Genomic DNA, 24,966 nt, shown 5'->3' with positions numbered 1-24,966 from the left:
TGCACAGATAACTGTGTTCTGCTTTTTCACAAACTGTACCTTCTCCACAACATAAAATTTCTTAATATTCTTACTTAATAATCAGGGCAATATTCCCATGACAGATCATCTGAAAAGGTAAGAATTCTAATTCTAAAGATCAGAATCTAATCACCACTGTGTTACATTATCAATTCCCATTTAGTCTTCCTTTTTTCCTGGATTCAATTATCTCAACTTCTTTAGCGATTCCATATGTGGTAATATGCTGGATCAGCAAATTTAAATTTTTACACAATTCATTATAATCTCAAATGAGATTTGTATCTGACACACATAAGGAATTAATTATTAATATTGCTTCCAAATTCAGGTTTGTTGTTGTTTAAAAAAGAATTTTTCACCTCTCTACAACTCATTTTCAATTTGTGGTCATTCTGCCCCCTCCCAAGATCTTTGAATGCAAACCTTCAATCATTTCAGTTATTCTTAATTTTTTCAGTTTAGTGAATCTGAGGGCAACACGGTTTTATTATAGAAAATTAGCAATAATCCATAGTTAATGTTAAAATGTTTTAATAAGAGTTTTACAAATAATTAGTTGTCATTCCAGAAAGCCATATAGCCACACTTTAAAAATGGATGTTTTAAATTGGTATGATCATATTTCTTGAAATAATCATCACAAGGCATTGTCATATGTAGGAATTATTAGATGAAAATGTGAAATTAGCAATGCAAGCAAATTTAAAAATCATCCTTTCAATTAGGAATTAAATCTTTAGAGCATTTAATTATCATCTATCACCATCATTGCTATATATTCTTTGTAATGAATTGAAGTGGATTCTGGACCAATTGCAGCAGACAACATTTCTTCCATTTCCTCTTGAGAGAAGGGCTCACCTGAGAGAGAAAAGATGGGAAATTCATCATTTACAATCTTCTGGTCTTTTCTCTTTCTTTTTTCACCAGCCAGATTAATTGCCCGAGTCCCCCAGGTCCCACAATGTCACTAGTTACTCTCCCTCGGGCTGTAGAGCTAGAATATTACGACAGTCCAGAGGTTCAAAGAGCAAGGCGTAGACCCCTGTCAGATTCTGACTTTATTTTACCTTGCTATTATCATAGCTCGAACAACCTATGTAACTAATCTGTTTGACCAAACAGTACAACAACATAAAAACACCATGAATAAGGTTATTTACTTATACAATTTAATAAAATTCTAACAGAAAAATAAATTTAATTATGTAAATTAAACAATTTAAATAAATTTAATAAAGCTATTAAAACTGACAGGGCAATAACCTGTAGTCCTAGTCTTTTTTATTAAAGATTTATTTTTATTTATGTATACGAGAACTGGGGTGTAGGCCAGAGGTGCGGGGAGTGAGAGGATTCACCAGAGGCAGAGTGGGGAGCAGAACAGGCAGATCTACTGAAATACACTGGTGAGGGGAGCAGCGGGCAAGACAGGAGAGGTCTGCTGCGCCATATGGGTAGCTCCCTGGCCGGGCTCGAACTCTTGCCATAGTGGTTGGCAATAGCCTAATAGCTCTGAGACTTTAACCCTGCACCACCAGGGAGGCCCTGAAGTCTCAGTCTTAGAGGAAGTCTAGTCATTATGTCTATGAATATGGGTATTAAGTGGTCATTATGCAAAGCTGCTAGGGAGCAGAGAGGAAGGTAAGGAGGGAGGTAAGTGGTCACTATGCAAAGCTACTAAGGAGCAGAAAGCAGAATATCCCAATGTATCTGAAAATCCCAGCTAGGTCTGGTCAACTCAGTGGTGCCAGCTGCACCAAATGGCAGATACCATTTGTCAACCATTCAAAAAGCAGCCATCTATGTTATTTTTCAGCCCGATGTTGATGTCAAATGTACCCAAAAGTTGGAGAGGAAATCTGTGGGCTTTTTTTGGTTTCAGATAACAGCTGAGGGCTACCTTGGATATTGGTTTCATCAAGATGAGAAGCAAACTGAGGAAGAAGTTGGAAAGACTGTAGACCAAGATAGAACTTTGTTCAGATACTAAACAATATAGAAACATCCATCTCACTCCAAAAGAGTCTTAGCCAAGCAGCTATAATGCCAAGGCCTGAGGATTATTTACCTTCTGAGCTTCAGTCACTTGTCACCACAAGCAACACTTTTTAAGATAATTTAATTAATAATTTAATGGAATGTAGTTAATAATACGGAAATTATCCAAATAGGGATTTTATGACAATTACATTAATATTATCAAACAAGGGGATGTGCCAAGTTCTTTTGAAATTATGGTTGAATCCTAAGAAAAGAAAGAATTTTGATTCTTTCTTGAATGATTGTTAAATATTAAATCCACTGCCAAATGAACTCACATGAGCACCAAATAAGTTCTTAAAAGAATACGAATAACATTTATTGAACCAGATACTGATTTAAGTGCTGCATATATGTTAATTGAGGTATTCTCCCTATCACCGAAGAACCATTATCTCCAGGGACAGTTGAGACACCAGCATGTGAAGAAAAAAGGCGGTTGGCCCCAGTCAGTCAACGGGATCTGAACAGTCTGGCTCCAGGTTCGTGAACTCAGTGCCCACACTCTGCTGCTTAGAACCAGGCCTTTCTCACAGTAAAATACAGAAGGTGGGCACACTACTTTCTTACACAAGGAAGAGAGATATGCAGTATTTGATTGGGGTGCAGGAAAACAGCTTAATCGCTTAAAGCACGCGCTTGGGAGCCTGACAACTTGGGTTCAAATTGTAGTTTTCTCTTAGTAGTTTTACAATCTTGGGCAAGTCACTTAACCTTTCTGTGCCTCAGTTTTTGTGGCTATAAAATGGAGGGGATAATAATGCTACCTATATCAGAGGTATAAGTTTTGAAGAATAGCACTTAGAACATTGCCTGGCACATAGGCAGCAACATGTTTATTTAAAAAATATTGTTTGAGATCTCCCATGATGTCTTACAAATCTGACACTATATACAGATCTGACACTATATAAATGTCTGGACACGTTACTTCTATCCGGTCAGAACTTAATTTAATGTAACTTATTATATTCATCATATGACAATCTGAGCACTGATGGTTTTAGAATATTCTCACACTGATTAATACTCTATGGATACTGTGAAAAGTTGCATTCTTTCTGTATCATTGCAATCTGGTCCTGATTTCCCTTTTTCAGCCCATGACAAAATCAGTAATACCCATCCATGATAAAGCCCTGTTGTTACTTTTGACTTGGCTCCGATCTTTGTCCCCTGCACCCTGTTACACATCAGGACCAGTGGATCCTGCTGCAGGTTGTCCTATTCTATAAGTCTCTTCTTTTCATTCCTGTTGCCACTTCTAGATCAGGCCCGCACTAGGGCATTTCAAAATGCTGAATTAGCTTTCTAACTGGTCTTCCTAATCTAAGCTTTTCTAACACATCTGCACCAAATTAACCTTCCCACAATCTTCCCTGCGCCATATGACACATCTGCTCAAAACCCCATGTGCTTCTCCCTTGCTTACAGGAAGAATTCTAAATGGTTGAGCCCCGGCCTCCACAATCTAGTCCCAGCAAATCTATCTGCATTCATTTATTGCTGTTTGCCAACAAGACCTTCTGGACCCTATCTTCTTCTCATGGGTTCCCAAAGTATCATGCGCATTCCTCCCTCCCAGTTTTATTCATACTGTTTTTTTCCTTCTCTTATCAGCCTCTTCACCTATTCTTCATTCATCTACTCATTTATTCATCACTTCAACAAATGAGGCTTACTATGGGGCGGGGCGGGGGGTGCTATAATGCATAAGATTGTACCCCCAGCTCTCAATAACTCACCCATATAAAAGCCACCATCTCAGGAAAACTATTTCCTTTTAAGTCTTCCCAAACCAAGCTTTTCAGGCTGGTCGAGTCCACCTTGATCTTTTGAAGTTCTTTTTTATCCAACTGTCTAATGTTTTGAAAGCTATTTTTATTTACAAAATAGGATTATATATCACTTGAGAAAGTGAGCAGATTTTAGTATCAAACTTCTCACTACATTTAGTAGCTGTCACCTACACACAGTATGTACACCATACTAATGATACTGAACTGTTTAGCCACTTTTACTTAATTCCTATTGTCTGGTATAATCTAGGATTTACTTCCTTCACATCAATCCTTAGATTTAAGAAGCTGTTGTTTTGAAAGTCATAACATGACTGTCAAAGTTAATCCCTAAAATAATTTAAGTAATGTTCTAAGAGATCTTGGGTGGTAGCTAAGGTTGTCATGTCATTCTTATTCTCATGCCCTGTATTCTCACAGAGTGGTGGTTCAAGTCAAAATGGTCAAACCAGTTATGCATATAGATACCTCTGAGTTTTTCCTACTCAAAATAACTTATACTTTAGATTCTCTCTCAAGTGATTAGCAACTCTGAATCATTCAGAACTCAATCTGTAAATCAGCGAACTAAACAAAGGGGACAGAACTCTTAGCTTGTATAGGAGGGGAAGAGGAAACTAATATGAAAATGACTTCAAAAGAAGTTTGATACTTCAAAATGGCTTCATTAGGTTGCTGACATTTAGGCAAAACAAATTTATATATTAGCTTAAGCAGATAAAATTCCTAAGGATAAATGATAGCATATATAGCTGTGTAGGTATCATGGATAAGTGTGTATATGTGTACATGTAATTCAAGTTCAATGAAAATACATATTTGTGGCTTCATTGGCATAAAAAAATGAACAACTTGTGTGATTCATATTCAATTGAGCCTGTAAGAAATATAACTTCAACTGAAAACCTCTAAAAAAAGGAAATCCTATATACTCCAATTCAAATCTTCAATCTAGTAACAGGCATAGATTTACAGTGATTTAGTTCATTACTATCAATAATTTTCCAGAGGGGCATACTTTTTATTCTGGAAATACCCAGTATGAATGGGATGGCTTCAATTAATAGAAGTATAATAATTATACTTTACAACATCCTATATGGTAACAATCTATTTTCCCTTAACCTACTTACCCTTTGTTCTTTTGTCACCCACAAAATGGAAACCATCTCAAAACCAAAATAATAGGGTTTGTATATAATTGTTTTTTAACCTGAATGATTGATTTTACATAATTGTTTAAAAAGGGTAATCACTTATATAAGTAAGTCACTGTTTTAAGTAATAAATCACTCTCACCTTCTTCAGTCATGAACTTGATCAGTTCTTCCTTAGGAATAAATCCAAGTTTATCTGGATCTAATACCTTGGGGGAAAGAATAGATATAATTTTGGCTTGGTGAAGAAATTCTACATGATGAGTTTTTCATATGAATATAAGTACATGTAAAATTTGGAGCTTACCTCAAAAGCTCGAAGAAGGACATCTTCTGGAATTGGTCTGTATCTAATTACACAATAAAAGAAGTAAACGCCACAGTATGTAACTCAGTCACTACATAATAAACAAACACTTAACATGAAACAAAATCTGCTTATTATGATAATACTACTGACCTCACTGAAATCTTTTTGAAATTCTAGACATGAAAGTTGAAAGTACTCTACTCTTACAGGAAATGTAGTTCAAAATCATTTGCATGTTTGTTGTTATCTATCAGCTTTTCCCAACATTATGGAAATCTTTACAGGGAACAAAATCTCTACAATAAACTAACTATGACAAACTAAGGTTACTCATTTTCTAGAAAAAAAAATCAGAGTTAATACTTATTCATCATTGATATTCAAAATGAAAGATAAGAATAGTGCTTATTTATGATTTTGTAGCTGTTTGTCCTTAATTATACTTTATTAGAGTAATACTAAAATTGTTGATATTTCCAAGTATAGACCACAGACAGTTTAGAAGTAAAATATTAGAATTTACTTTAAGATAAATATTGGTTGAGTATAATATACAAAGTGAAAAACTGCAGTGTTTTGAAATTAATGTAATTCTAGTCATTTTGCTTTAGCAATTACATATATTCTCTTACCTTTTTTCCATTAGTACTTGGGTCATTACTGGAAGAAATTTCTCATATCGAATGTATCCAGTGGGCTCTTCTTCCTCTACCTAAACATAAAATAAAATTTAAAAAAATACACTTACTCAACAAATGTATCTTAATAACTACTTTTTCCAAGCACTGAGCCAAATGCTGGTGATTTGATGATGAGGACACTCAGGCATAATTCCTGCTCATTGAGCTTATATTCTGGTGATAGCAATGTATTACTAAAAAAAAAATAAAAAAAAAAAGCTGGGTGTCTAATTATAAGTTTCTATAAGCACAATTGATGGAGGAAACAATAGAAAAAAAAAAAAACTAAAAAGGAGGTGTGCCACAAGACCAGAAACCTGGCTCACACAAGGAGGTGGGGGAGAAGAGATTAGCATAGCCATTGACACAGCTATGGAAGCCAAGATCCGACACAGTTGTGGAAATTAGTATCCTTAGGCGCAGGCTAGTATCCTTAGGCAGGACGCCTAGTTTAAAAAGCATAACATCCAAGCAGGTATCTGAGGACTCATCCAAAGGTAAAGCTATGGAGATTGAGCCCATTGTGGAATCTCCAGACCCTTTCAGATTCTGCACAGTTATACAAAATTAGCAACCAACTGAGGGCCCACAAGGAGTGAGCCCCTCCCAAACAGAATACTATATCAGTGCAGTCTCTGCACTGGCTAAGGCAGCAATCCCACTGCTCACCTGTGCCTATGCAGGTGCCTCTTTTCACTAACTCTCTCACTCTGCAGGACAGCAGCCTTCCTGCCTGCCGGTGACCTGTCAAGGCCACCCTCCTGCAACCACACAGGCCTCTCTTAGCAACCCCCTCCCTTCTGGGGCAGTTTTTCCTGCCCGCTTGTGTCTATGCAAGTGTCTTTCACTGTTTTATCCCTTCCCTAATAAACCTGTTCTTTAAATATAACTAACATCTCTGTCTCGTGGAGAAACTCACCTGGGAAACTCGCCACGTGTTGCTGAAACAGGAGCTCTGGTGAAACCTTTCCCAGAGTGAACTCCAGGATCCTACACTCCAAACCCACAGACTCCAAAAACCACAACACAATGAAGTAAAGAAGCATGGAGCTAGAAGAGCATAGAAAAAAGAAACTTTTCTGGGCCTCCCCGGTGGCGCAGCGGTTGAACACTGGGTTGCGAAGCTGCCCGCATCCTCTGCAGCGCCGGTTCGATCCCCGGCTGCTCCCCGGCCACTGGAGGAGGGTCCCTCATGGCGCGCAGACCTCTCCTGCCGCCCGCTGCTCCCCTCAGCAGTGTACTTCGGTCCTTCTGCCTGCTCTGCTCCCTGCTCTGGCTCTGGTGAATTCTCTCACCCTCCCATGCTTCTGACTGTACCCAGTGCATGTATAAGCAAAACAAACAAACAAACAAATAAATAAATAAAACATGCCTCTATTAAAAAAAAAAAAAAAAAAGAAACTTTTCTAGACCCAGAGATCAGGAAGGCATTGATGAGAAACCATATTTGAAATGATTTATAAAAGATGGGAAGGTAATTAGAGAAAGAGAGCAGGAAAGATCCTGTGTGCTAAGATCCTGTGTGATGCACTGAAGGCCAAGATGTGGGACCATGGGAATAAGAAGAATGTTCAAGATGAAGTTGGAGAGAGACAAGGACAAGATCAGGCAGGGCCTGAAAATTGGTTGTTAGCCTAAAACCAATGGGAAACCACTGAAGGTCTCATAGATTTGTTGCTTGAAAGATCACACTGGTTATAGGCGAGGTGGCTTCTGCACTAGTCAAAGAAAATGTACGAGCTTGGATTAGAGTGGTGGCCATGGAGACAGAAGTGGATAGTTTTAAGATATATTTAAGAAATAAAATAAACAAGACCTGGTACTGAATTTCCTGAGTAAGCAGGGTAAAAATGGGAGTCAAGGACAACCTGGGGTTCAAGCCTTTGCCTGAGAGACTCTGAATAAAGAACCAGGTTAGGAGACCAATCATTGTCTCAAGGACAAAAGCAGTTATCAGGGCCCTCCTGATGGTCTAGGGGTTAAGTCTCAGCACTATCACCACTAGGGCCTGAGTTCAATTCCTGCCAGGGACTAACCCACATATGGCGCAACAGACCTCTCCTGTCTTGCCCCACTGTTCCCCTCGGAAGTGTATTTCAGTGGATCTGCCTGCTCTGCTCCCCACTCTATGTCTGGTGAATCTTCTCACATACCCCCCACACCTCTGGCCTACACCCCAGTTCTTCTACAAAATAAATATATTTTTTAAAAAGCAAATATCATATCATTGTAATATTACTAAATACTGTCTGTAATGATAAATGGAACTTTGTTATACAACCATTAATTAAGAGAATACTCTACTTGAGAGAGAGAGAACGGTTGGTATCTAGCACTGTTGGGTGAGAATGAGACAGACTTCGATGGTATGGCTGAACAAAACACTATTGATCTTGACTTTCATGTCAGCCTATTTACGAGGAGCTGTAAATTTTGCCCTCCCTTTCAAAAATCCTATTAAAAGGCTCATAGAATCCAGTTCAACAGAGGAACTTCTAATAGATTTATTTCTTGAGCAAAAAATAAGAAACCCATAGGATGCTGCTAAGTGGAACACCCTGTCATAAAAATGACAACTATTTTTTAAAATCTATACTAGATTTTCACCTAGTATGAATAGAGCCTTGGGACTCCACTATCCGGAGAAAATATCATTGCTCTAATAATGGCATGATATATTAGGATTTCTATGGTTGTCAATATATGCACAATTGTCTTTAGCTGCTTCTAGGCCCAAGGGCAAGCATTTTGTAAATTAATGCTCACATGGTTCAGATGTGCTTGAGTAACACGCTGCAACTCCCAACCCCAGGAGTCTCTTAAAAATAAAATGTCCATCTCAGGAGACTACCTTCAGAGGGATAATTTAAAATTAAAACTATTTGATCACCCTAGAAATTTGCTCTAGAAACTAGAGCACTGGTTTTCTTCCCTTTCCCCACTCACAACAAATCACTGTAAAGTCTCAGTCTCAAAAAGATCAAAACCCTCTTTATTTTTTGAGCATCCTCATCAATATAAAAAATGTCTTTAGTTTTTCCATAGGGGGTTCCTCTCTGTGGCACTCTCTCAGTTGGCAGTGTGAGAGAACTCACAAGCAGCACATAACTGTGTGTATTGTAATGCCCCCTGAACTCCCACACAACGTCATGAGCCCTCAGGGCTCTGAACAGTAGGGTGAAAGCTGCATAGCACTCTTATCTGATGGATCTGTGTAGAGCCAAATCACGCAAAAATAACTTAAAGCCATTCTCCAACTACCCAGGATAGCTGAAGAGGCATACATTTTCTTTGACATTTTTAAATAAAAAAGATTATAAACAGAGGCTTTGTGGTTAAAAGCAAGAAGGAAAATAAAAGTTCATCTTCAACTTGGGCAAATTGTGGAATCTTTCTATGACCCAACACTGTCCTCTAGAGGCCACATCTAACCTGTTCTAGTTTACAAAAAAAGATCTACACGCAGTGGCATACAGAAAACACAATTGTATAACTCTAAACATGCGCTCATGGACTGTATATGCCAGACACCATTTTACAAGTATTTTTATATTTAAATAGGCTTTTTATTTTAGAATTGTTTTATATTTTTGTTATTTATTTTAATTAATTTTTTTCTTACATCATTGTTGTCCCTATAATTCTCCCGCCACCATAACACCCATGAACCGCCACCATATTCCCTTGTGTTCTTCCCTTGCCTGTTTTGTTTTAGATTCATAGAAAGTTGCAGAGAGGCGTTTCCATTGATGCCCTAACCCAGTTTCCCTTGTTGTTAATCCTGACATTGCTATGTTGTGAACCAATACAGATACATTATTATTCACTAAACTCCATGCTACACTTTGATTCCATTAGTTTTCCTGAAAGGCATTTTTAAATTATGGCCTATTCTTCTGTTATAAAAGAGAAAGAGTTAAGTAGATGACCACTTTTGGGAATCTGGACAGGAGTGAAGAGAGATGAGGATAAGAGATGGTTCTATTACTTTGGGTGAAAGAGTGGCAAATTCATTCTACGAGGGCATTTGTAAGATAGGATAAAAACACTACTTCCTAAGACTGTTATGCAATAATGGCTGAATGATTATTCAAATCCATGGATTAAAATGTCTTTAAGACAGGGTGTGTGGAATAGCAGTGATGTCTCCATCTCTGCTGGCTCCCTATGGGCCACTTTGGAGACAGTAACAGACAGCAACCAAACGCATCCCCCCTCTTCAGGAGACAAAAACAAACCAAACATATCTTGTTATCCCAAACATGTTTCATCTAAGAAGAGGCATAATATGCTGACAAGTAGGAAATAGACAAAAATGTCGTGTTTATAAATATAAAGGTAATAAAACCTCTTTGCAGGAAGATGCCCCAGTTTAGACTTCAAGTACCATTTATAATGAATTCATCTTAATAACTGAACTTAATAATAGAAGTTCAACAATCAAGGCTCTGTGACAGCTGGTTTCTCTACCTCCAAGGAACGAAGCCACCTGAAGAAAATATGGTGACTTAACTGTCCCACAAAGGGGTCCCACTTCTTCAAGGGGGGAGTGTCTTCAGACATCCTCGTCTCTGCGTATCCTCTTCCCTCCAATGGAGAAGTCTCAATAAATATGTAAATACTGTGGGACTTAAAAATATCAACATTTATCTAAGTCTCAAAGTCTGAAGTGAATATTATTTCTCACTCTACTTTGATACAAGTTAGGTTTAAACCTATTTTGCATGTGAGGAAATTCCAGCACTGGGAAGTGAAGTGATTGTGCTGGTCCTCAAAGTCAGTCAAGTGCTTTGATAGGATCCCAGCCCAGAGTTCCTAACTTCCATTCCCATGGTTAGATCATCAGGCCTCTCTTTTCTCATTACAGCATTATTTATTTTAATGCTGAACTCAGTGACTGGGAACAATGAAACACATGGTGAAAATTCATGTCTTCCCCATGAGATAACAATCAGTCAATAAATTAAACTATTTCATGCTTCACAAAGGCAAGATAATATCAGTTTGGCTGGTTTATGAAGCTCCTATATTTCAACTACTTCCAGATTACCAAATAAGATACACATATAAATTTGTAAAATTATTTCTAGTATAAAATATAAAACCCATGAAATATTGCAAGTTAGACTCTGAATTCTATATATACACATTTTGACATTAATCATATTTCAAAACCAAAACATAAATACAATTTAGAAAATATTTCTTTACCTTAGACAGATTAAAGTAATAAAAATTTATTGACATTTATCAAAAATTTATCTTTAATAGAGCTGCCTCCTTTGGGAAAATTATTTATTCCAAACCTCCTATAAGGTACTGTGCAAAAACAAGGATCTGTGATTCTTTGGGGTTATAAGTCTGTGTGTATTATTAGAAGGATCAAAATAGATTGAATCATCTCTGGGCAGGACCATCACAGATTCCAAGGTGTCTATAGGTGGACAAGTCAGATATAAATAATGTGGCTTCCAAATGTGAGTTTCTACAATTTGAAGTGATGGGAGAACAAGTAACTATCAAGCACATAATTTCTCCATTTTATCTCAGGGCAGGTGTTAGGGAGTCATTTCATACCCTTCACTTTCATTTCTCTGCACCTAGATCCAGCCCCAGCAGCATGCTCTCTATTTGACACAGGTAGAAAGTGCAGTAGAGACTGTCCTTGCTAAGTTATTCTATCCGTTTATACCAAAAACAATTATGTTTAAAATTATGTTGTAACAGGATTGGAGAAAAATCTTTATCCTGAGTTAAGATTTGGTTTAAGAAAAGGAGCAGGGGGCCTCCCCGGTAGCGCAGCAGTTGAGCGCTGGGCTGCGAAGCTGCCCACAGCCTCTGTAGCACCGGTTCGATCCCCGGCTGCTCCCCGGCCACCGGAGGAGGGTCCCGCATGGCGCGCAGACCTTTCCTGCCGCGCCCGCGGCTCCCCTCAGCAGTGTCCTCTGTCTGTCTGCCTGTTCTCTTCCTGGTCCTGGCTCTGGTGAATTCTCTCACCCTCCTGTGCTTCTGACTGTACCCAGTGCTTGTATAAATAAATAAATAAATCTTAAAAAAAAAAAAAGAAAGAAAGAAAAGGAGCAGGTCTTCCCTGGAGGCACAGTCTTCCCTGAGTGCAGCACTGCGAAGCTGTCCACAGCTGTCCGCAGCCTCTGCAGTGCAGGGTCCATGCCCCGCCGGCAAGGGAGAGAAACACATGGCACCGCAGACGTCTCCATTCTTGCTCGCTGCTACCCTCCGCAATGTTTTCAGTCCGTCTGTCTGTTCTGCTCCCGGCTCTGTCTGGTGAATCCTCTCACCCTCCTGCATCTCTGGCCTGTACCCCAGTTCTTGTATGCATAAATAAATAAATCTTCTAATAAAAAGAAAAGGAGCAGGAGGTAACACAATGAATAACTGAATACAGTGATAAATAAAGAGATCCTCTTTCTCCCTAATTAGAAAATTCCCTAAAAGAACTTTGGTCAAGCTGAACATATTAACTTTATTAGGTCCACACATACATTAAAGTGCATATGGTAATAACATGTTAATTTTAAAATATTACTCTTAATTTTCACATTTTATGTATTTTTACATTTTAGAAAAGAAATTTTTTCAGGGCCTCCCTGGTGGCGCAGCGGGTTGAGCGCAGCGCTGTGAAGCTGTCCACAGCCTCTGCAGCGTGGGTTTGATTCCTGGTGGGCCAGGGAGATTCCCACATGGCAGCGGCAGACTTCTCCTGCTGCGCCTGCTGCTTCCCTCAGCAGTGCTTTCGGTTTGTCTGCCTGTTCTGCTCCCCGCTCTGTCTCTGGTGAATCCTCTCACCCTCCTGAGCCTCTGACCTGTACCCTGGTTCTTGTACAAATAAATCAATCTTTTTTTTTTAAAAAAAGAAACTTTATTCAAACTCCTGGCTTGCATCTTAAAACAGAATTTTCTGTTTCAGGAGTTTGACTACTTTAAACACCTCATGTAAATGCAATCATGAAATGTCTTTTTTGTGACTGGTATATTTCACATAGCATAATATCTTCAAGGTTCATCTTGGTTGTAGTATATGACAACACTGCCTTCCTAAAATTTTAGTTTTTGAAGATCAGCTAAACAAGGAAGAACTATTTTGATGCAACAATGAGTGAAAGAGCTAAACTATTTTGGTTGTATGTGAATGACAGATATATGAGGTATCATGCCCCTATTTTTTCTTTTCCAATTTTTTCTAAACAGTATGTATTTCTTTTAATAATGAACCCTTTGAAATAACATGGAAAATGGTTGTGATATAATTAGGTGAAAAAAGCAAGGTTCAGAATTGTACACAATGAAGTGTGATATAAGATCACAGTCATGAAAAACACACACAGGAAAATAATATGGAAGGAAGTATACTAAAATAGTAACAATGATTATATTATGGTGATGGATTATTGAAAGGATTTTTTCTATTTGAAATTTTTCTGTTATATAAACATTATAATTAAAAAATTGAAATACAAACCTGAATCATCTGTTGCCATGGTTGTGTTCTATATAAATTTAAGAAGTATATTTATAAATATTAAATATTTAAGAGAGGAAAAACCACATTTGCAGATTTCCCTGGATCCTGTTTACCTGCTATTAAACACTGCTTTAGCAACATTTGCTGCTTTTGTCCAATTATAAATAAGGAATACTCCCAGTGTATTCTTAGTATAATACATTCCCCTCAATTCCCCCTCCCTAAATTTGCCTATTTCCATATAGAAGTAATGGATGGTAGCCATTACTAGAAAATCTCCAAAGCACCTCCAGGTCTCCAATTTTTTAAACTCATGATCTAAGGTAAACACAAATTAGAGCAGATATATATTTCAGTCTTCCATCTTCCTCAATGCAGGATATGCAGGAAAATAACAGACAAAACTATTTCATGTCACCAGCTACTCCAGATTATTAATTCGCCCAACCCTATCTCTGTCTCTGAAAGCTGGGTATAATTAGATGATGTGACATCTCAAGGATTATCTGGAACCAGAATGATGTTGTTAAGCTTCAAGTGGATGGAAATATCCGCTGAACATGGATTTGGATTATGTAGATCTTGTTCTACTAAACTATCATTTCTGAAGTTTGAAAAAAAAAAATCTGAGGCTATGTAACCAATTAAAAATCTTGTGGAAATGTGGTCTTTTTTTACTTTTGGGGCGTGTGGTAAGTCTGGTATGGTATGATATTTTCTACCCAACATGGAAAGTGTAGGAAATGACTCAGTAGAATCACTATATTGTTTTATCACTATATAGTTTGGCATCATAAAGACTTCTCTCCACTATTAATTTAATATTAACTATTGACTGCGGCAAAACAAAACACTATTGAAATTTCATTGATGAATGAATTTTTTCACTTAGCTAAATAAATAGTACTAAATAGAATCATAAGTATTTAAATGCACATGTATTTAATTTTTGATGTTCACAATTGTTCAAATGTTCAAAACTATCTTAAGTCAAATTAGGATGAGGCTTTTTTCCCTCCAACTTTCATGTACTTTTCTATCCCTGGTACCTGGCATATAGCAAATGTGTACTCATTACTTGTTGAATGAATAATTATCAGCTCACAACAGCTTTAATTATTTTCACTTAACACAAAGTTGGAATTCTTGAAAACATGAAATAGATCTATTATAAAATTCTTCATTCAAGTAACTCTGTATTGATTTACAAGCCTGAATGTCCACATTTGCTATTAAGTAGTAGAGGCATATGAGAAAATATAATAAACTTACTTGCAATCAGAATATTGCTCAGGCTTACAGGAAAGAGTACAGCAGGTTCAAGAACAGTATATGCCAGGTTTTGTTCTAGCAACAAGGAGGCAATAACATAAAAAAAGGATAAACAGGGCCTCCCCAGTGGCGCAGTGGTTGAGCACTGGGTTGCGAAGCTGCACGCAACCTCTGCAGCGCCGGTTCGATCCCTGGCTGCTCCCCGGCCACCGGAGGAGGAGGGTCCTGCATGGCGCGCAGACCTTTCCTGCCGCCCGCTGCTCCCCTCAGCAGTGTACTTCGGTCCTTCTGCCTGCTCTGCTCCCCGCTCTGGCTCTGGTGAATTCCCTCACCCTCCAGCGCTTCTGACTGTGCCCAGTGCTTGTATAAATAAATAAATAAATAAATAAATCTTTTTAAAAAAAAAAAAAAGGATAAACATTCTGCCTTCAAGGAGTTTGTATACCAGAGGTGAAAAATAGACACATAAATAGTTAAGGGGGATAATTTCAGATTGTGCTGAATACTACTGAAATAACACAAAGGGGTGGATTGTCAAATGAGACTGAGATCAGAGATCTCAGCCAGAAACAAATTTTCAAGTGTGCAGATTCACAAGGACAGGTGAAAAATGGGCAAGGCAGGGTACCAGCATTATATCTAAGATCCTTTTCTTGCCATACTAGGACTCACTCTGGCACAGATTTAACATTAAATGTCTCTATGTACTATGGATACTTAGAAGAAGTGCATACCAAGTATCTGTAAAAGCAAGAACAGGACTTTGACTATAGTATGATCGACACAGTCTAAAAATAGCAAGGAAACCAGTATGCAAGCAAGGACAATGGTAGGAAATGACAGAGCTGAATACCTAAGAGCTTGTAAGCAAAAGTACTTTTTGTTTTTTTTTCTAAGTGAGTCTGGAACCTCAGAAGGTGGGTTCCAGCAGACGACTGGATGCTCTAACACCTTTTTAAAAGGATTCCTCTTGACCACAGTGTGAAGAGCAGACTGCAGGGGACCGAGTGTGGGACTACAGAGAGCAGGTCAAAGACCATTGTGGTGTTAAAGGAAAAATGACAATGGCTTAGACTAAGGTGATGGATGTGGAAGTGGTGAAAAGCAATCAATTTATGATTTGAAGCAAGATTTGCTGGCACAATGGACCTTTATAAACTCCAATTTTACAATCTGTGATTTTTTTAACTTGTGAACTGAGTCCAATTGCATTTTATTATGGCTTTTAGTTCCCTTACCTTATGTTTTCTATGTACCTTGAGCTTCATATGCTAGTTAGTTTTTTTCTTCTTTAAATTGACTGAATGTCCTTTAATTCTTTAATATTAACTATATACTTTTAACTGGCACTGATAATTGTCCAGTGTTCTGACTCTAACATTAAATCATGCTCTCTTTTGAAAGATTATTAAGCTTTCCTAATAAACCTATCCTTTTAAAATGCAAACAAACAGCAAACAAAACCCAAAATATTATCAAATGGTCTCATTTAGATTTAATTACTTTTCTCTGGGCTATTATTGCTATTTTTTTGCTGAATGATTATTTAATCAAATATCAATGGAATTTCTAGGTAAAGAAGGTAAATTGTGTTGATTTTTAATGATACACTACTGAAACTTATATAATAATTATGATGCTATTTTACTGCCATAAAAAGACAAATTGCACATATGCATCCAAATTTACTCTATATCAAACCTCATTAAAATTTTAGTAAAGGCATTTTTTATTAATAGTCTTTTTCTTTTTATATTTTATTTTATATATATTTTTACATCATTTTTCATTTTTGCACAATGTATGCATTTTCCTCTTGGTTATATTCCCCATACAATTCCCACGCCCCTTATTTTAACCCTAATCCCTCCTCCTCTCCCCATCCTCCCATCGTGTGATTCTGATTTATAGTTGCTTGTTGATTTTAATTTTTACTTTATTAAAATTAGTCTTTTTCCTGGTCCCTTATTTAAGTTTTCTAAATTCCTGCTATGAGTGAGACCATCCAGTATTTTTCTTTTCCTTTCTGGCTTATTTTGCTGAGCATGATCCCTTCCAGCTCCATCCAAATTGCATGAGTTTATCTTTTTTGACAGATGAGTAATATTCCATGGTGTATATGTACCACATCTTCTTGATCCAGTCATATATTTTTGGGCATTTGGGTTGTTCCTGTAGCTTAGCTATTGTAAATAGTGCTGCTATAAACATAGGGGTGCAGGAGCCCTATTGAATTAATGATTCTGTGTCCTTTGGGTAAACACCTAGGAGTGGAATTGCTGGATCATATGGAAACTCCATCTTTAGCAGGTTGAGGAATCTCCACATAGCTTTCCATAGTGGTTAGGCCAGTTTGCACTCCCACCAGCAGCACAGAAGAGTTCCTTTTACTCCACATCCTCGCCGAAATTTGTTGTAGCTAGTTTTTTTAATATGTGACATTCTCACTGTTGTAAGATGGTATCTCATTGTAGTTTTGATTTGCATTTCCCTGATTACAAGTGATGCTGAACATTTTTTTATAGCCTGTTGGCCATTTGCATTTCCTCTTTGGAGAAGTTCTTTTTCAGCTCTTCTGCCCATTTTGACAGCATTATTTACTTTGTTTTTGTGATCAATCCTTTATCATAGTGTTGGGTGCAAAAATTTTCTCCCAGTCGGTGGGGTGTCTCTTTGTTTTGGTTACTGTCTCTTTTGCTGTGCAGAAGCTCTTTAATTTGATGTGGTCCCAGCTGTTTATCTTTGCCTTCACTATCACTGCTTCGGGTGATAGAAGTCTTCAAAGATGTTGCTGAGGTGCATGTCCTGCAGTGTTTCACCTATATTTCCTTCTATATATTTTATGGTTTCAGGTCTTATGTCTAGTTCTTTAATCCATGTTGAGTTGGTTTTTGTGCATGGTGTGAGGTAGTAGTCAAGCTTCATTCTTTTGCATGTAGTGACCCAGTTTCCCCAGCACCATTTACTGAACAAACTTTCTTTGCTCCATTGCATATTCCTTGCTCCTTTGTCAAAAATTAGTTGACTGTAAATCTGTAGGTTTATTTCTGGATTTTCTATTCAGTTCCATTGGTCCGTGTGTCTGTGCTTATGCCAATACCATGCAGTTTTGATTATTATGGCTTTGTAGTCTAGTTTGAAATCTGGGAATGTGATGCCATCATTCCCTTCTTTTTTTTTTTTTTCAGGAGAGCTTTGGCTATTTGGGGTTTCTGGTGGCTCCATATGAATTTCACCAATATTTGTTCTATTTCTTTGAAGAATGTCATTGAAATTTTTATTGGAAGTGCATTTAATCTGTAAATTGCTTTTGGTAGAATGGCCATTTTGATAATGTTAATTCTCCCAATCCATGAGCAGGGGATGTCTTTCCATTTCTTTGTGTCTTCTTCTATTTCTTTTAGCAGTGTTTTATAGTTTTCTTTGTATAGGTCCTTTACCTCTTTTGTTAGGTTTATTCCCAAGTATTTGATTTTTTTTTGTTTCAGTAATAAAAGTCCATTTACATTTAGAGTTAATATTGATATGTTAGCATCTGTAATTGCCATTTTGTTTGTGTTTCCTCTGATTTTATTTATTTATTCTTTTAATAACTTTTTTTCCTTTTCTTTTTTTTTTTTGTTTTAGTCTTGTTTCATTGTTATGCATCTGTCTGTTAGTTCTGGCTTTAGGATTCCTTGTAGTATTTTTTGGAGTGGGGATTTAGTTGTAATGAAATTCCAGCGTTTCTGTTTGTCTGAGAAAGTCCTTATTCTTTCTTCATAGAGGAAGGAAAGCTTTGCAGGATAGAGGATTCTTGGTTGGCATTTATTGTCTTAGAGTCTGTTGACTATGTCCCTCCACTCTCTCCTTGCCCATAGTGTTTCTTCAGAGAAGTCTGATGTCAGCCTGATCGGTTTTACTTTGTATGTTATCTGTTTAACTCTTGTCAGCTTCATTATTTTTTCCTTGTCTTGGATTCTTGGGAGCTTTACTATTACGTGTTTCGCTGTATTTTTCCTTTCATCATGGAAGTTTGGTGTTCTTCTTGCTTCTTGTATGTCTATTTTCAGCTCTTTCTTCACACTTGGGAAGTTCTCTTCAATTGTTTCCTTGAATATTTTCTCTGTTCCTATGTCTCTCTCCTCTCCTTCTGGGATTCCTTTGACTCTTATATTTCCTTTCCTCATGGAGTCAGGTAGTTCCCGAAGTCTTTCTTCATTCTTTCTCCTTCTTACTTCACCTTCCTTTTCTGATTTGGTTCTTTTTATTTCTGTGTTTCCAAGAGTATTTATTCGTTCTTCCATTTCATCTATTCTGCTTTCACTGATTTTCCCAGAGTTCTTTAGCTCCTCCATTAATTCTTTGATCTCCTGCATTCTTTCACTTCCCTCTTTAGGTACTCAATTTCATTCTTCTGATTGTTGATTATCTTTGCCATATTATTTTTGACTTCTTTCAGTTTTTTAATCATGGCAATTTTAAATTCTCTTTCTGGAAGGCTCATGAGTTCTTCCAAGTCACTGTTGTTGCATTCTGGAGGGTTATTTTCTTTTTGTTGTGTGTCTTCTCCCTGAGGACTTGCTTGGTTGTTTGTAGTTTTTCTTCTCCCTGTTGCTTGTTTTCTAATTTGTCCTATGTGTTTGGGACACTGTGTTGCTGGTACTGGCCAGCATCTTTTTGGTGTTCTCTTTCTGGAATGTCAGAAACTAGTGGTCCAATTGAGTCAAAAACTGTTAAGTCTGAATTATGGTAGGGCAGTAGTTCTATGAATATGTTAGTGGCCACTGTCACTGAGAATCTCCTCCTTCTGTATTTGTTTAATTCCAAGGAGGGTCTTATGGTCCCACAGTCTACCCTGCAGTGGCAGGATCCCCCACTGGGCTCCAAATTGCTGGATCCCCCTCTGGGATAAGACTGGTGGCCAGATGAGGCCTGGCTTGTGGGGGCTTTTCAGCTCACTGGCTTGTGGGGGCAGCCCTTCCCCAGCTCCAAGCAGTCTAAGTGTGTTGCAGATAAGCAAAAGGTCCCTGACCTAAAATGGCGAGTCCGGAGGGCACTTCCGTGCACCTGCGGTCTGCCCTGGCACTGACTGGATCCCTCTCTGGGCTCCAGAAGCCAGATGGGGCCTGGCTTAAGGGGGATTTTCAGCTTCACCTCTGGCTGAGGTGGCAGCCCTTTCCCAGCTCCATGCAGTCTAGGTGTGTTGCAGACACGCAAAGCTCCCTGATCTAAAATGGCGAGTCGGGAGGGCACTTCTATGCACCCGTGGTCTGCCCTGGCTCTGACTGGATCCCCCTCTGGGCCCCAGCAGCCAGCTGCTTGTAGTTTTTCTTCTTCCTGCTGCTTGTTTTCTAATTTATCCTATGCGTGGGGACACTGTGTCGCTGGTACTGGTGGGCACCTTTCTGGTATGCTCTTTCTGGGATGTCAGAAACTGGTGGTCCAATCGAGTCAAAAACTGTTATGCCAGAAGTCCAGTAGGGCATTGGTACTATGAATATAGTGGTCGCTGGCCTGGCTTATGGCTTATGGGGGCTTATCAGCTCACCTCCAGATGTGGGGGCAGCCCAGTAAAGGGATTTTTTAAAAAAACAATCATAAATCTACTTGGGGACACAGTAAAGGCTACAATAGCTATAACATTTGGAAGCTGGAAGCAGGTGCAAGAGTGACAGTGATCTCAATTCCAAACCAGCAATGCGTTAAGAACTTTAAAAAACAGTACCAGTTACTTCTGGAACTTGTGAAAAAGACAGCAGGAACTAAAATCAGGAGTACAAGGGTAAACTGTTTGAAAAGCAAATCTTCAAACCCCTTCTCAGTTTTCCCACAGGGTCACTGATTCCACCCCAGCAGGAGTCCACAAATTTATATTCTGGAAGTTAGAAAATAGAAGGTGTCCAAATTAGCATCAGACGATTTTGTCTCCTAGGCAGATTCTTAAAAGTCTCTTTCCTGGGGAACTGAAGCAGCACAAAAGAAAATTCCCAAGGATTTTGATGTTGGTGATTTCAGATTGCCCAACAATGAAATTTAAAGTTGACAAGTTCCACAACAATGTGTTTGTTACATGCTGACAGTCAAGGTTTACTTGATATATGAGAAAAGCTATTAACAAAAAGAGACTAAAAGAAATGCAAATATCAAAATGGAAAAAACAGACTAAGTAAAGAAAATTCAAACAAACTGACATTAATATCATCAGAAATGTAAAACAAGAATAGGAGGCTAGATAGAGCATTCAAAGAATAAAGTAAGCTACTGGAAGTTAAAAAATGCAACAAAAATGAAAAACTCAAATATATTGGGAAAGAAATTCCAGATATTCCAGAGAGTAGAACAAAAAGAGATGGAAACTGGAATAGTGAAAAATAAGAAAATTAGAAACGAGGTCAGAAGTACATTAGTGAAGCATGAGAATTACAAAAGAGAAAACAAAGAGAGGGGGGCAGATAACATTATCAACAGAACAACTCCAAGAAAATGACTAGAGACATATATCACCTTTTATGTGCTAACCAGTCTCAAACCTTTGACTATTTTAAAATTTGTATTGATCCCATCTTTAGTTGAAACAGATGTTCATAAATCCAGATAAATGTCAGATAAATTATTTGCAATATTTTCCTCAATGTGACTTGTATATGTTTATTTTTAAACTGTTATTTGATGGGCAAAGTTTTAAAATATTGATGAAGTGGAGCACAGTTTTTCTTTTCTGTTTCTTGCATGTTGTGCCCTAAGAAATTTTTGGCTCAAAATCAAAACCACAACGACATACCACCTTACACCAGTAAGAATGGCACATATTAAGAAAACTAGCAACAACAAATGTTGGTGAGGATGTGGTGAAAAAGGAACTCTCCTACACTGCTGGTGGGAGTGCAAACTGGTCCAACCACTATGGAAAGCTCTCTGGAGGTTCCTCAGTCTTCTAAAAATGGAGCTACCAAATGGAGCTATAATTGCTGGAGCTACCCAGCAATTCCACTCCAAGGGATCTACCCAAAGGACAAAAAAAACACTGATTCAAAAGAATACTTGTATCCCTATGTTTATTGCAGCACTATTTATAATAGGTAAAACCTGGAAACAACCCAAATGCCCAAAATATAGATGACTGGGTCAAGAAAATGTGGAATACTATTCAGCAATCAAAAAAGATAAACTCATGCCACGCAGCAACATGGATGGAGCTAGAAGTAATTATGCTCAGTGAAATAAGTCAGAAGGAAAAAGGAAAATATCAGATGGTTTCACTTCTAGGAGGAATACAGGGGAACCAAATAAGACATCAGGGGCAAAAAATTATGACATTACAAAACAAAACAAAAACAAACAATTATAAACCAGAGACATCCTGCAGGTGAGGGGGAGAGAGGAGCACAGGGGACTATGGCGATGGTGCACAGGTGCACTGGTGGAGGAAATTCTATGGGGACTATACCTGAGGGGGTAAGGGAGCAAACATTGTATAAAAATGAACAATGATGTAAAATATATATATATATAAATAAATTTTAAAAATCTTTAAGTGAATAATTTAAAAAAAGAGAAATCTTTGGCTCACCCAATGTTACACAGTCCTATAAGATTTTGTATAGATCTGGCTCTTATGTTCAGATCTATAATCCATTTCTAGTTAATGTCTATGTATGGAGTAAGAGAATGTTGAAATTTGTTTTCTTTCTATTCAGATATCCATTTGCACCAGCACTGTTTGTTGAAATGACTGTCCTTTCTTCATTGAATTAATTTAGTACCTTTGTCAAAGACATAAATGTGGGTCTATTTCTGGATTCTCTAGTCTGTCCTTTGATCTACATGTGTATCACTATACCAATATCATACTGTCCTGATTACTGTTGCTTCACAGTAAGTCTTGCAATCAGATAGTGTAAGTCCAATCTTATCCTTCCTTTTCACAATTATTATATACTGGTTATTCTATATCCTTTATTTTTCATTCAAATTTTAGAACCAGCTAGTATATTTCCTCAAAAATATTGCTATGATTTCAGCTAAAAATGCATTGAATTCTATAAATTAATCTGAGAACTGCCATCTTAACAATGTTGAGTTTTTCTAATTCACAAACCTATCTAACCCATTTACTTATATATCTATCCATTTGATTTACATGTTGCAGTTTTTCTTGTACAAGACTTGCTAACAGGATCAAGCAAAATTAGTTTCATTTCTGACATTATTATGGGACATGTAGCAATATGACATTTACCCCTACATGTTTATTATTAAGGAGCTTTGATTTTCTAAATGTATTTGATATCTACAAATATCTGTGTGTTTTTATTCCCTCAATTGTCTAGGAAACTTCAGAAAGAATAGTCACATCCAGAGCTTCTTAAGCATATTGCTATCATTTAATTTGCATAAGCTGTGTGCAAGCACAGAAAACCATTTACTTAGCTTAGATAGTTCAATGATCCTATTGGTCCATAACTGTTATAAATATCTGTAATTTTCAAATGTCATGTCAATGACCCTAAGAGCAAAGTAAAGGCAAAATAAAATGTTACTGCGGTTAACTGCCCAAATTTGTGGGGACATTCTGATAGAGAGCCACCTACACAAGAGGCAAACCCAAATTATGCACTGAGTGCCCACCAAGTAACAGCTTTCCCTCACAGTTATTAAATTTAATACTCATAAACATTTTGATATCATTACACTCCTTTTGCAGAAGTGGAACCATGCTGAAAAAGTAAGTGGCTCACCAAAAATCACAGTTATATTAGGTAGCTGTGGATTCTGAACTGAGAATTCTTGACCCTAGATGTGGTATTTGTTCTACTTTGCCAGAGAAACCTATAGATCAAGAGTTGGCACAGTTTTTCTATAAAGAGGAAGATAGTATATGTTTCAAGCTTTGCAAGCCATATGGTCTCTGGCACAACTCTCTATATGTTAGTAAATGATGCTAACTCTGCTCCAATAAAACTTTATTTGCAAAAACAGAAGACAGGCTGGATTTGGCCCAGCAGTTGAGGTTTGCAGACCCTTGCTACAGGTTAAAACATACGTGTCACAAAGGGATAAAACAAACAAATCATAAAGGGACTAAGCTCTGAAGCTTCTCCTTTTCAGACATTCGGAGGCATTTTTCATTACTGCTCCACTTTCTCTGCTGAATTATATGCAGTAATTATGATTTCACTTTAAGTTCATCTTCCAGTTTCTATCGCTTCCATAGTGCCAACTTTTCTTTTCCTAATACCAGTCTAGCTTTGTTGATAAACACTTAAAGGCCATGGATCAATAACTGTTGTTTTTTTTTTTTAAAAAAAAAAAAACCTAGAGATTTCTCTTTTTTTTTTTTAAAAAAAAAAAGATTTATTTATTTATTTATACAAGCACTGGGTACAGTCAGAGGCACGGGAGGATGAGAGAATTCACCAGAGCCAGAACGGAAAGTACAACAGGCAGAGTGACGAAGTACACTGCTGAGGGGAGCAGCGGGCGGCAGGAGAGTTCTCCCCGCCATGTGGGACCTCGCCCACCGGCCAGAGATCGAACTGGTGCTGCAGAGGCTGCGGGCAGCTTCACTACCCAGCGCTCAATCGCTGTGCCACCAGGGGAGGCCCTCAACATCTGTTTTTAAATTAGTTTAAGGGGAAGGACCAATTCAGGCCAAACAAGATATCCCCTTATCCCCAAAAACACACTCTCCTAGGAAAAAATAGCTTTATTAGATTCCAAAATGGAATAATAAGGATTCCCTGCTTTAGAGAATATTTTTAAATATTAATGAAAAACTGGTACTGCCTTTTAGTTACAGAGGTGCAAATATGTGGAAAATAGAGTGTCTTTCTAATCTTCCATCCCTTAACTTTACATAGTGCTTCAGGATTCAAATCACACTTCCTATACATTATTTCATTTATCGTTGAAGAATACTTTCCAGTAGGTATTATTATGGAGAATCTGATACAGATGTTAAGTCACTTTCCCAGTGATATTTACTTCTCTTCTGTGTAACATTGAGCTACTGGTGCAAGGAACATGGAAATAAATAAAATCCCACTTCTTTGCCTTTTTCCTTTCTCCTCCACCAAAACCCACACACCTAGAGAGGAAATGTGAAAAGATTCTTCTCCTGATGGCCCTGGTAGCTTTTTTCCTGTCAGGCTTCTGGCTGGTTGATCTGCATTGGCAATTAGATCAGACACTTTTCTGGAAAGCCAAACAAGGCCTC

General features: G+C 37.7%; 1 protein-coding gene across 5 annotated transcripts in view; it reads right to left on the bottom strand.

The window, feature by feature from the left end:
- Positions 1-521: 521 nt before the first annotated feature.
- EFCAB2 (EF-hand calcium binding domain 2) overlaps positions 522-24,966 on the bottom strand; it is a 107,049-nt gene continuing 82,604 nt past the window's right edge. For 2 of the 5 annotated variants that reach the window (XM_054694951.1, XM_054694952.1), the window contains 5 exons: positions 10,484-10,642; positions 5,966-6,045; positions 5,331-5,373; positions 5,166-5,232; positions 522-885 (listed from right to left, as the gene is read on the bottom strand). In XM_054694951.1, coding sequence (XP_054550926.1) covers positions 770-885; positions 5,166-5,232; positions 5,331-5,373; positions 5,966-6,045; positions 10,484-10,642 — 465 coding nt within the window. In that variant the 3' untranslated portion in view covers positions 522-769. The remainder of the gene's footprint in view (positions 886-5,165; positions 5,233-5,330; positions 5,374-5,965; positions 6,046-10,483; positions 10,643-24,966) is intronic. The other 3 variants (XM_054694955.1, XM_054694954.1, XM_054694953.1) reach the window with 3 other exon arrangements.

The sequence above is a fragment of the Talpa occidentalis genome, unplaced genomic scaffold (genome assembly GCF_014898055.3).
Source record: "Talpa occidentalis isolate TD23 unplaced genomic scaffold, MPIMG_talOcc4v2.1 talOcc4.14, whole genome shotgun sequence".
Classification (NCBI taxonomy): Eukaryota; Metazoa; Chordata; class Mammalia; order Eulipotyphla; family Talpidae; genus Talpa; species Talpa occidentalis.
The sequence above is the reverse complement of the archived record's forward strand: the minus strand, read 5'-3'. Positions and strand labels throughout refer to the sequence as shown.